The sequence below is a fragment of the Halyomorpha halys genome, unplaced genomic scaffold (assembly GCF_000696795.3).
Source record: "Halyomorpha halys isolate HHAL.00 unplaced genomic scaffold, Hhal_1.1 Scaffold1306.1, whole genome shotgun sequence".
NCBI classification, from domain to species: Eukaryota; Metazoa; Arthropoda; class Insecta; order Hemiptera; family Pentatomidae; genus Halyomorpha; species Halyomorpha halys.
Genome location: NW_027112750.1, coordinates 66160 through 78843, shown reverse-complemented (window position 1 = coordinate 78843; position 12684 = coordinate 66160). Strand labels below are relative to the sequence as shown.

The following is a 12684-nucleotide window of genomic DNA, read 5'->3' as shown; positions in this document are numbered from 1 at the left end:
AAAAAGATGCTAAGGTTTTATATTTTGTGATTCACATTTTTTAAAAACCTCAAACAATCAAAAATTAATTTATTCTGTGCCGAGAATCAAAACTATCTATTTTTGTGAAGAAAAACAAACATAACTTACTTTGATAGTTGATTAGTTAACTAATAGATTCTGACTTTTTTATTTCATAAACTACATAAATCGATTCTTTATTTTAATGCAATACATTTTTTTTTTCAGCTTGCCAGAAAATAGTCCAGCAGAGGCTGTCCCAGTCAGCTACCTGCCTCGCTACTAATTCCAGGCCAAGCACCCCGATCACCGGTATGCCTCCTCCTCCTACGATTCTTCTTCCTGCATCTCCGACTCACCATCATTCACCCGTTCATAAGGTATTTTAAATTAGGTTCACTAATTTCCCAAGATAATTTTTATTTTATTTTCAATGCTGCTTTAATTAATTATTGTTCAATGTGTTTGTAGTCGAAATAATCTTGAAGTTATATTGGACTCTAAATATGTATTAAATAAATATAGTACATTCTCTCTTTGGTTGGAATAGGTTGGTTACCTACTGGTAACTCACCTTTTCTTACCCCATTTGAGCTAGTTTATGAAAATAATATGTCATATTATACAGCTTAGTCTTATGTTATTAACCATCTTGGTATTCTCAAGGCAGTTAAATTCTTTTTAATCAACACATAATTAAGATTGATTGTTTTAACCATTTATATTTATGTTTAAGGCTACAGAAATGCCAGATAATTTTATAAATAGTTTTTTGCTTATACTATTTAGGAAAAACAATTTTGCTTTATATATTTAAATATTTAGTAGCATATAATACTGTGAATAAATTAATTTGTTATCATATTCACAAATTATGAGATTAAATAACTGTCTTGTTTCAATTGCACTAATGCTTTGAGAAATTGATCGTATTTTAAAATTTGAATAAAAAACTAGTTGGAAATTAAAATTTTAAAGCTGAACTATTTATTTATGAATTTCTTAATGGGATTTCACTAGTAGGTGCAGATTCTTATAAAAAAAAAATTTAACTGATCCATGATGTTCCCCCACAAGTTGCCCTGAGGGTGATTCAAGCTCTTCCAGTCACCCCTTTGTTGTCAAGAAGGGGGGTCAGTGCTGTAGGGTGCTGTGAAGGGCCTGTGAAGATGTTTCATGTTGTGATATAAACTAGGATGGATTTTGGGGTCACTGTGGCCATCGCTGCAAGGCTAATTCGGAGGAACAGTCTTTTCAAAACGGTAGTCTAATACTTATCCAATCAGTCATTAAAAATGTAGAGCTTCTATTAATTACTATAGCTTCTATTAATAATCCGTCTTTGATTTTTTTTTTAAATAGAAGTTATTCTGCTCATATACCACTCTTAGAGGCATCACTTTTTCATTATTTTTATTTTTAAAGATAAACATCTGATTGATTTGATTACATTTCACCTTTATATAAATTTTATTATTCATAGTTTATATGAATAATCAGTTTTAATATAATTTATTTACTAGAAAAAAACAAAAAAGATTGTTACAAGCACTGGAGATTTCTGGTGTGTTTTTAATTAAATATTGAGAAATGAATGCTTTTCTTAAAATATTAAAGGTAGGACATTTAGTCTCGTTTTTAGTATTTTGATATTTGCCAAAACTTCAAGTAATTTAAGTTATTCAAAAGTTTGGGATTTAACAAAATTAATTATATTTAATTTATGTATAAACTAAATATTACTAAATTATAATAATAAAACAAAAGTAATTCTTTCAAAATCTATAGCAATAATTGGTGAAACTTCAAACGTGCTTATACCAGATTACTTTTCCTTCTTTCTCCACCGATTGTGGTGGGCATATGTATTGGTAACAAATTTTAAAAATCTAATGATACTGTACCATCCTCATCAGCATAATAATAATTTTCAAATTCTATGACAAACAGTGTTACTTCATCAATTATTTCTTCCCTAAAGGTTTATATATATACATTTTAATAAATTTTAAAAATTTGTTTTTATAATTTAGGTCACAAAATAAAACAAATTAATAAAAAAACACTTTTTTTATTTTTCTATGCAAAAGACTCATTTCTTGGTAATTCTTTACTGTTTTAATTATTTAAAAAAATGACTCTACAGACATTAACATTCTTGAGAATGTGTAGGAATTACTTCATCATGGTAACAAAGATATAAAGAAATATTAAGTTTCATTAAAATATGCTTCATATGTGTCCTGGATGTTGTTATTGTTCTATTCCAAAAAATTAAAAATTAATAATATCAATTATTTTTTTTTAAAATATGATTTTTGGTGATTTATAAACTTATAAATACCATAATCTACAAATAACTTAGTACCACTCTATTGTCGATTGTTGAATATTTAAAATGCTCTTGAAAAAAATGTGTGTTTTTCATTGGTCCAAGTAATCAAATTGTTAAAAACTCATTCTAAAAGTTTATTTATTTACTCATCACAGGAAGGAGGTTTGACGAGGCAGCTCGGGCCAGTGCTGTCAAGTAGCTCCCATGCCCTCCACAAGGAGAGCCTTACGGAGAACAATAACGTGCCTAAGATACCAACCTTAGACAACCTCACGCTTAACCCCCCTGTTCCAGCAAAGGATCTTCCCACTCCTTCTTCTACGCCTACTGCAACAAGGTAGGCTATTTTTTATGATTTATAATAGCTGTATAAAATACATTCAATATTATATATAATTTACATTTCATTAAAAAGATATAATAAAAGATTGTATTATGAAAAAAGGAAAATATATTGAAAATTAAATTTTCTTTATTATAATACTTTATTTCCATTAGACTTCAAACATTGGAAGTATTTACTTTTTTACTTGGAGAAGTTTGTCAGGGGGTGCAGTCAGCAAAGAACAACATAAATAAACAAAACCATATTTATTTATTTTATGACGACGCTGACTGCACCCCCCGACAAACTTCTCCAAGTATTAATCTACGGTCAACTATCTACACCTCTTTACTTTTTTAATACTTCCAAGTACTGTAGAACCTTGGTAATGGTATATTTGAGGTGTTGTATTTTCAAAGAAATGTATTTGCAGAAATTAGAACAACATCTAAAAAGTCTATTATTTTCTTTTGTTTTAGAACATTTTCTGAATTTTCTAACATATTTGTTTACATAATTTCATCAATTTATCCACTTCAGATATTTGTTGTGCTTTATTGTTGATGCTGATTTTGGTGTGTTTAGAAAAAATCGTCGAAGATCGAACCTGTTCACTCCTTCAAAAAAGAGTGAAGATAAGTCTCGGAATGGTGGCGAGGTAGGCAGTGGGAGGGCGATTCCTGTGAAACAGGGAGTGCTGTACAAGAGGAGTAGCAAAACTCTCAACAAAGAATGGAAGAAAAAATATGTCACGTTATGTGATGACGGAAGGCTCACTTACCACCCAAGCCTACATGTAAATTTTACTTCTTAATAATAATAATAAATTATTAAAATAAATAAAACTGTCGTATTATCATCCTACCATTTATAAAATTTATCATTTCATTTTTAAATCAACAGGACTACATGGAAGATGTCCATGGCAAAGAAATTCCATTACAATATGTGACTGTGAAAGTACCTGGTCAGAAGCCTCGTGGTTCCAGAACTATCAGCCAAGCAAATGGTGGCCATGACGCTCTTTCGGTCATCACCAGTAAGTGTTAGTGACCTGATTTTTTTTTTTTTTTTTTATTTTATTTATTTATTTATTATTTATTTATTTATGATGAAATCAGAAATAACGTGGTCTTTTATTATTATTATTTTTTTTTTTTTTAGATTTTCATCATAAAGAAAAGAGGTCTTCTGACAAAGTGCTTCTTACTGCTTACGAGATCCTGAAAGAACCTGGTCGCATACCAAAGTATGACTGCTATTTTAAAATTATATTATAGTATAAATATACTTTTACAAATTAGATAAATAGAAAGATTAAAGTTTATAAAGGATTCTCTTTTTTGGTTAATTTTTGACATCTTTTAGGAATAAACAGTTTTACAAGTGTATTTTAAAGTATTAATCTGGTTTTGGACAACCTCTGCTCCACATTATTTTTTTTTAATTCACAACTTTAAGAAGTCGATTGATTTTCAAAAAATTTATTGTTTCTAGGTTCAAAAAATGGACTAGTAGAAGTCTGTAAGTAATAGTTAACCTGATTTAATACCCTCATGGACATTTAAAGATTTATAAAAAAATCTAAATGTCATTTTTTTTCTAATATCAGTGCTTTTCAATAAATAATAATTTTATTTTATATTTTATAATTGAATAATTCCATTAAAAGTTTTTAATAACATATTGTAGGTTTTGTGATTGATATAGGAAGTTATTGACGCATATAGACAATCAATTTTTTTTCTAAATTTCATGTCATTTTTAGCTAGTATGTTAGTCACAGTTTTTTTCATTTATTGCTTGAGGTATATAAATGCCAAGAAAACTTACTTCAAGTTCTATAAATGCAGATTGATTACCCTTCATGCCAAAATCAGATCGCACAAGAGTCTTCATTAAACCCAAAAAAAAACTCGTCTTTGGTTTAATATGGGAATTTTTTGTTATTATGATTTTGTTTAAAATCTTTATTAGTTACGTATCTAATGAATATTTAAGTTTAAAAATAAAATTATAACTTTGAAAGACTCAGCATTCCATGATTTGGAATATTATGTATTTATTTGTTATTGAATCATATTCTGTGAATAAGAAAGATGTGAAAGAGAATTTGGTAGTTAATATTAAATGGACTGAAATAGGTAGATCACAGTTGTTCCTAAAGTATATACAAACATAGTAAATACATCTTTTATTTAACTTTCAGTCCAGTTCATCTAAATACTTTATAAAAACTAAAAATGGTTCTTTGGATTAATTATTTTTATATTGTTGATCCCTTTCATTTTCACCCATTATTTATATAAATTTCATTTTGTGTTGTAGCATTTTGACATTAAATCTGTGATAAAAGCAGAATTAGTTAATACAGAACAAGACCCTGTTTTTCTTTTTTTCTTTTTTTTGTAATTTTATTTTCTTAAGGCTTTGGTATTAATCCTATTTTTCATTTTATACGTTTACTAAGTCTGAAATTAATAATATTTTTACTGCTTATTGAATAATTTATGTATGATTATATACAATATTTTGAATATTAATAATGCTTGCCATGAAATTCCCTCCTGCATGCCTATCATTGAAATATCTCCTTTATCATCATTATTATTTTAATATTACTAATTCTGAATTATATTTAATAGTTGGAGAATAGTAAAATTTACCTACATAAAAGGATTATACTCAATTTCAATTTTATTATTATTTCTACATATCACTGCTTTTCTTGAATAGTGACATCTTACAAAAACATTTTTTCTTTTTCTTTGGAATTGGACGTGTTCTGAAGATAGTACCATAGACTGCAGTTACTTTCTTTTCTGATAATGTTGTACTGACTTTCTTAAAACTGTAAGAGTTGTTACAAATTAACTACAGTCTACGGTACAATTTATAAAATACCTCAAATACTAAATAAAAAAATTTTTTTTCAGATGCCACCATTCATGAAAAACAAGGATATGTTAAAATATTATAAATTAGTTTGTTTTGTTTTTTAAATTTTATTGGTAGCTTTTTTTTTTTAATATGTTTTTTTGAGACAACTTGACTTACTTTTTATTTTTTTATTTATTAAATAAACATTGCAAATTTGACGTTTTGGGATAACATCCTCATCTTCAGAAAAATTCTTTTTCTAATGTATGTAAAAATATAAATAGAAAAAAATTAATAATAAACAAAGAACCTGTGAACTAAAAAACCTCAGTTTTAGGACCTCGATTCTACTCTATTTGTGTTCATTCAATCATTTTTATGATGAGAATTGATCAATTTAACTTAAAAGATAAAAAGAAAGTTTATTTTATTTATTATGATAGAAAATATTTTTCTTCATTTTAACCATGTTAGTCAATATAAAATACTAATTCTTCCATATTACAGACTAATCTTTGATTTACCTACCTAATTTACAATTAGTAATTAAAGAAACTGATACATAATATCTGAAATGTAAGATTGCAAAAGAACAGAATACATAGTAATTTAAATAAATATTTAAAAAAAGGAAATTAATAAGGTATATTACAATTTGATTTTAAGAACTGTAAACAGATAGCAGCACAAATCAAGAAAGTGGGAAATAAGAAAATGTGTTTAATGCCAAGTAGTTCTAATTAGCGCCACGAGAGGCCAGCACAATTTAGCTTTACTTGATCCAAAAATTTAATATTGTAATAGGAAAGTAGCAGTATGCAGGAGTTATTTTGTTTTGTTTTATAGTCATGTTAGATTATTTTATAATTTTTCAACCACATTTATGTTTGTATTCAACTATTTATATATTGTTTCATTACTTATTATGTTAATAAACTGTAGAAGTAAAATTTAAAATGTAAAATAAAAAAATATTGACTTTTGAAATAGATACAATATTGAAAAATGGAGTATGTTAATAGCTGAAAATCCATGATGTCATAGTAGAATTGGGGAGAAAAAAATCATATAAATTATGAAGTAAAAACAAACTGTTCAGTTTTATTTAGGTGATAGTTATTTGACTTTGATCAGGATAAAATAATGCCACCAATCTATGAGTGTGTTCCATTGTATTAAATGGTCTTCCTGGAATCTCAAAGAAAATATTAATTTAATTCTCATTCACCTAATTGAATTAGTTTTATTAGGAAAAAGTACAGTCTATTTACATAAATTATGAGAGTTAGGCTTTCATGGTGTTTTAAAAATATTATTATATAAATTAAAATTTTTATTAGAACAAAATTATTTGTCCTTTTTATTAATTCAGGTGTTAAAGGGAAATGTATGTAAGAAACAAAAAAACGAAATTTCCAGCACCAACTGAAATCTTATTTGTAACATTTATTTAAATGTATATACGATTTTAAATGGGTAAATGAACTTTTAACCCAAATTTAAATGTTTATTAAGGTTGTTTCAGCTGAACATAAACGTTTCAAAACTACAAATTGATATTACTTATTTGAATAAACTTAAGACATATTACACATATTGGGACATTCATTAATATTCCATTTAGAAGTAACATAATAAATCAGTTTAAAGTCTCCAAATTTGACCCATGTTCTTTTAGTATTTATATAAACATACTTTATAATAAAATTTTGCCGTATTGTAAGTTGTTTATTTGTTTTTTTCAGTAATGACGACTCTCTAATAATTCCTACGAATCCGCTTGTTGCTAATGGAACAGATTTGAAGGTTGAGACACCTAATGTTAAAAAGAGACATAGGAGAATTAAAAGTAGTAGCGTGAAAAATCATGATTATGATGGTAAGTCTTTATTTAATAGATCTGTAATTATTATTTAAAATACTTATGATTTCATCTCAATAAATTACTGTTTGATTCCTCACTGTTCTCAGATACAGATGGTTATGAGTTCCTAATAGTTTCACTGGATAACAAGCAGTGGCACTTCGAGGCTGGTAGTAGTGAAGAGAGGGATGAATGGGTTACAGCAATAGAAAATCAAATTCTTCAAACGCTTCAGGTAAATTAATATTATTATAATACAATTATCTTGTATTTTTAATCTTTAAAAGTGTTCAGTACGTTTATTTGAATTGTTTTATGCATAAATAGTCTTTACAAGATAAAATTTGAACTTCTATACCCCAAGAATAGAAAGTTGTTTTAATGTACAAATTACAAAACACCCAATCCATAAATTAACATTACTGAGATTAACTATTAAAAATAATTTATTTTTAATGGTAAAAGAGAACACATATGCCTTGGATTCAGCCCTTCATAATAAAGTACTAATTTTAACCACACTTATACGATAGCATGGGAGAAGTTTTAAATTTTAAAACCTCATTCACGTTCTGATCAGTAGTAGTAGTACATTATATTTAAATAAATAAGAAAAAGTATTAGACATAAAATAATATATCTCCAAAATAATATTTCTAGTGATCATGAATTTTTCTAGCTACTGCTTTTATGATAATTTTTTTTTTTTTTCTATATACCAGCTATATTAGAAGAATTTGTGTGTTTATTTTTACTTATGGTATCATATTGAAATGTACCTCATTGAGAATATATTTTTTTTTTTATGCACTACAATGCAAATAAACCTATAGGTTTACTGAAAATCTGTTTACATTTTGTTCAGTTAAATTTAATTTCATATTTCTTTTAATATTTTTTTTTTCATTTTCATTTATTTACTAATTTTAAATCTTGTACTTGATTACAGAGCGTTGAAAGCAGTAAGGGGAAATTACGCTTAAATTCTACAGTAGAGGCAGCCTCTATTCAATCCATCCGTAATAGGGTTCCTGGTAATGGAGTCTGTGCTGACTGTGATGATCCTAGTTAGTATTAATATCTTATATTTATATTTGATCTTGTTAATCATGTTCAAGGCTTGGATTTTTATGCATTATATTACATGGCTTTTTACAATATGTAATAAAAAAAATTGCATCCAAGTGTTCAGTAAAAAAAACATAAAAGATGTGGTGAAAAATTTATCTTTACAAATAAGAACGTAAATGCATTTAAAAGATAAATGTTAATGAATAAATTTTAAATAAATTGTTGATTATTGGCAGCAGTGACATATGCAAGTCCAGCACATTACCCCATTGCTGCCGTATCCGATAAGCCAAAAATGGCTAGGAATTAATTTAAAAAAAAAATGTTAATGGATACAAAGATAATTTTTAAAACTAAAATGTGACTATAATGGAAATGTACAATTAGTAATAAACGAACATTAGCAATGATTATATTTAAATACTAATCTACATTAATAAAAACAATAAAGCGTGAATGAATCAGTCAATATCTTCTATTCCAGTTAATTACTAAATGCATTTCTAAATTTGTTTATATGTAACCTAATCTTCCATTTAAGATATATGATTTGTATGAACTTAAAATTACTGGGATGCAGTCAATGTTGCTGAAAACAATTGAATTCCCAATTTTTATAATTATTTTAATAATGTCATGAATTTTTCATGAAAGGCTTCTCCATATTTTTTAAAGTTCCTCCTACTCGCTCTGGTTTACAAGTTACACTGCCTTTAAAATGATTTAATAACCTGAAATTTTCATCTAATAAAAATCTTGTTTTATGAAATTCTTTTCGTTAGATTACAAAATACTAAGATTAGTGTGAATGGAAGAGAGGTTATTTCTTAGCATTTTCATACAACATGCCTATCCTCTGGATTTTATCTCCAGCTAATTCAAAATTAAGTTTTCAATCTAATTTCTCCATATAGCATTTAAACTTTTTAAAAAAAAGATGCACTTGCTAGTGGAGTTTAAAATAAAAATAAATTTTACCTCTTCTAAAGAAAGTAAACAACAAGCCAAAATCCATATTATTATAAGAATTCAATTATTGAAGGTGGTATTATTTCTCTGATTTTTTTTTATTTAAAAATGTATATTCAATTTTAATCTGGAATATCATGTTCAATGTAGTATTTTTATTGATTGTTTTTTTTTTTTTTTTTTTTAATTTTAAATATGTTGAAATCATCAAATAAGCAAAATAAAGTTTTGCTAATTCAGCCTGAGGACTCTAATTCATAAAAATATTTGATCAGCTATCTTTAAAATTAATGCAAACAAAATATGGATTTGCATAAAAATTTTGGCTAATAACTGCATATTTCTATGTTATTCCTTTTTAGATCTTAATTGAAAAATTAGAAATTTTATTGGTTTTCTAAATTCTACTCACCTCAAAGCACTTAAGATATGCGACCCTGATGACCACAGTACGTATATAACAACAAAATTAAAGTTGTTTCCTTCTAGGTTCATATTTCTCAAAAGGTTTTTCTTTTCCATCATGCAATCCAAATTAATCTTTTAAAATCGGTCATTTGCTTGATTCTGTAATACAGCAGTCATCCGTGAACTACAACAATGATTTAATGTTTGACAAATCAGATAGTATTACTGTCATATTTTTATTCAATTTCTTCAGAGAGTTGTCTTCAATATCTATTAATAACACTAAGTTAAATAGTATTATTATTATCAAAATAATTAATGTTTATTCAAAAAATAGGTTCTTATATCTCATTTCAATTTTTTTTTTTTAGATCCTGACTGGGCCAGTCTCAATCTTGGGATTTTGCTGTGCATTGAGTGCTCTGGTATTCATCGGAATCTCGGGTCTCATATTTCCAAAGTCCGATCTCTAACATTGGATGAATGGCCGTAAGTAAAATTTTCACAAATATATAATAAAATAATTGTGTTTTGAAAAAATACCTAATATAACCAATAAATGTGTTTTTTAAGTTTATATAGTTGAGTGAAAAAAAAAAAAGAAAAATGGTGCTCTTGATTTTGTTTTTAATAATAATTAGTAGAATATTTTTATCAAGCATAGTCTGAGCATAGCATGGTATGAAAAATCATTGTTGTTTTCGTTTACAATAAAAAAATCAATGATTGAATATGCTTTTAATAATATTATATATTATTTTTTTAATAATATATATTATATCTCTGATAGTATGTATAATAGCATAAAAACCTAGAAAAGTGATACTTGTCCAAAAATGAGGTTTTGGAATTTCAATTTTCCTTATGTGTCCCAGCATTATCTAAAAGAAGAAACTGCAAGTATCTTTAAAAGGACGCCATCAACAATAATGGTTGCTGACGTCAGTTCTCTGTCTCTCCTTATCAGTGAGGTTTTCAAAAGTCTCGCTTTTATCACCAGGTTACAATTTTTTATCAAACTTAAAAAAGATATTGTGTAAAGAAACAGTATTAACATTGCATTGTTTTCTGTTTCTGCTCAGATTTTTTTTTTATTTATTTATTTTATTTCTGTAAAGAAAAATCCTCATTACTTTTCTCTTCTTTTTATAATTATAATTATTGCAAACATTTCGTACATTTTTCTACCATCTGGTCCTACCTTTATATGATCTTAATGGATGACTGAATTTTTGTTTAAATATAAAATATTTTTTTCAGAGCTGGACACTTGAGCGTGATGCTTTCGGTGGGTAATCGGCTCGCCAATTCCATCTGGGAATGTGATACCAAGGGAAGGAGGAAACCAGGGCCGGGATCCCCGAGAGACGAGAAGGAGAAGTGGGCGTTCTCTAAGTATATGGCCAAGGAATTCCTAGCTGTCCTGGATCATGGTCTTCACCTACCTCACCACCTCATTGAGTCTGTTTCAAGGTGACTTTTTATTTTTATCAATTCTTTTATCTTGTCGATACCTTAGAGCTAGGCTGTATTAAGTCCATTTTAATAGATTTTAAGGTAAGAGTTTCTATATTTCTATTTTAAGGTAAGAGTTTAATTTTCCTTATATTCAATATTTTGAATCCACTGACATTATTAAAATGATAGCTTCTATTATGGTTCACCAAACATCAATAGTTAATCTGTACTGAGTCCAGTGCTGAATTGAGGGCCAAACAATTGTAGGTTTTGCTTGTTAAATCTCAAAAGCATTATGAGATACTTTAAAAAAGATTGAGTGTGTCCACATTTTCATCAATTTTTATAAAATTGATAATTTGGACTTAAAGACAGCCTTTTGGTTGGCCTTGAATTTAGGCATTAACATACTTGTTTATTTTTTTTAATGTTCCTACCTTGATTTTCTTTTATCTTCAATAATGAAAAATGATTTACTTTCTATGATATATGGAAACATGATGCATTCAAAACAATATAGTTTTATCTAATTTTATTTATAACTAATTTTATTTGTGATGTTTTAGGAAAGACATAAAAGGAGTGCTTGAGGCTTTGATCCATGGAGGTACTGATATTATAAATGCAACTGTTTCCTCCAAAGATAGAAGAACAGCCCTCCATATAGCTTGTGCTACTGGAAATTTACCAGTCGCTCAAATACTCCTTTGGGTAATTAATTTTTTTTATTTAATTAGTAACTAATTTAATGTTTAAAAAAAATCACAGGCTCCATGAGAGAAAATCAAGCCTGCGATGTTAATATCAAATAAAAATATAATACCAGTACCTCACTGTGAAAGAAACAATAGAAGAGGGTACAGTTTGTATTTACCGGGTACAGTTCCTTCAATGCTGTGTTGTGTAGACAGAATTCCCCAGTTAACTCGTCCTTTTTTGATCTGAATATTTTACATAATACTTTATTTTCATAAACCTTAAGGTGCTGTTCTTTCCTTAGTGCAAGAGGCCATATCTCGCATTTGTAAAGAAAAATAGAAACAATAATAATTTTGTAAAATCGAACTTTCAAGTTTCGGGAACAGAAGGCGCAAGCTAAGCAATTTCAAAATTGATAAATAAAAAGCATTTCCTGCTTTTAACCTTGTTTTTATTTCATTCTCAATTACGGTTTTCTAGTTACCGTAGAACATAAATTCGTAATACATCTTTACCTGTTCAAGTGTATTTCCATCTATATCACCTAAATTGCTCCCATCTTTACTGCTAACAGTGTATTTTGTTTTATCTGGATTTATTTTGAGACCTAGTTCCTTACTAGATTTTATCAGCATAGTTGTATTTAGCTTTATAGTTTCTATTTATTCATTCTAT

General features: G+C 27.3%; 1 protein-coding gene across 4 annotated transcripts in view; it reads left to right on the top strand.

Annotated features, from left to right (window-relative positions):
- Positions 1 to 12684, top strand: part of CenG1A (Centaurin-gamma-1A) — a 220023-nt gene that overhangs the window by 206894 nt on the left and 445 nt on the right. For 3 of the 4 annotated variants that reach the window (XM_014434109.2, XM_014434111.2, XM_014434112.3), the window contains 11 exons: positions 229 to 380; positions 2491 to 2672; positions 3246 to 3456; positions 3564 to 3705; positions 3825 to 3909; positions 7286 to 7419; positions 7512 to 7639; positions 8354 to 8471; positions 10224 to 10341; positions 11113 to 11325; positions 11877 to 12021. In XM_014434109.2, the coding sequence (XP_014289595.1) occupies positions 229 to 380; positions 2491 to 2672; positions 3246 to 3456; positions 3564 to 3705; positions 3825 to 3909; positions 7286 to 7419; positions 7512 to 7639; positions 8354 to 8471; positions 10224 to 10341; positions 11113 to 11325; positions 11877 to 12021 (1628 nt within the window). The remainder of the gene's footprint in view (positions 1 to 228; positions 381 to 2490; positions 2673 to 3245; positions 3457 to 3563; positions 3706 to 3824; positions 3910 to 7285; positions 7420 to 7511; positions 7640 to 8353; positions 8472 to 10223; positions 10342 to 11112; positions 11326 to 11876; positions 12022 to 12684) is intronic. The other variant, XM_014434110.2, reaches the window with a different exon arrangement.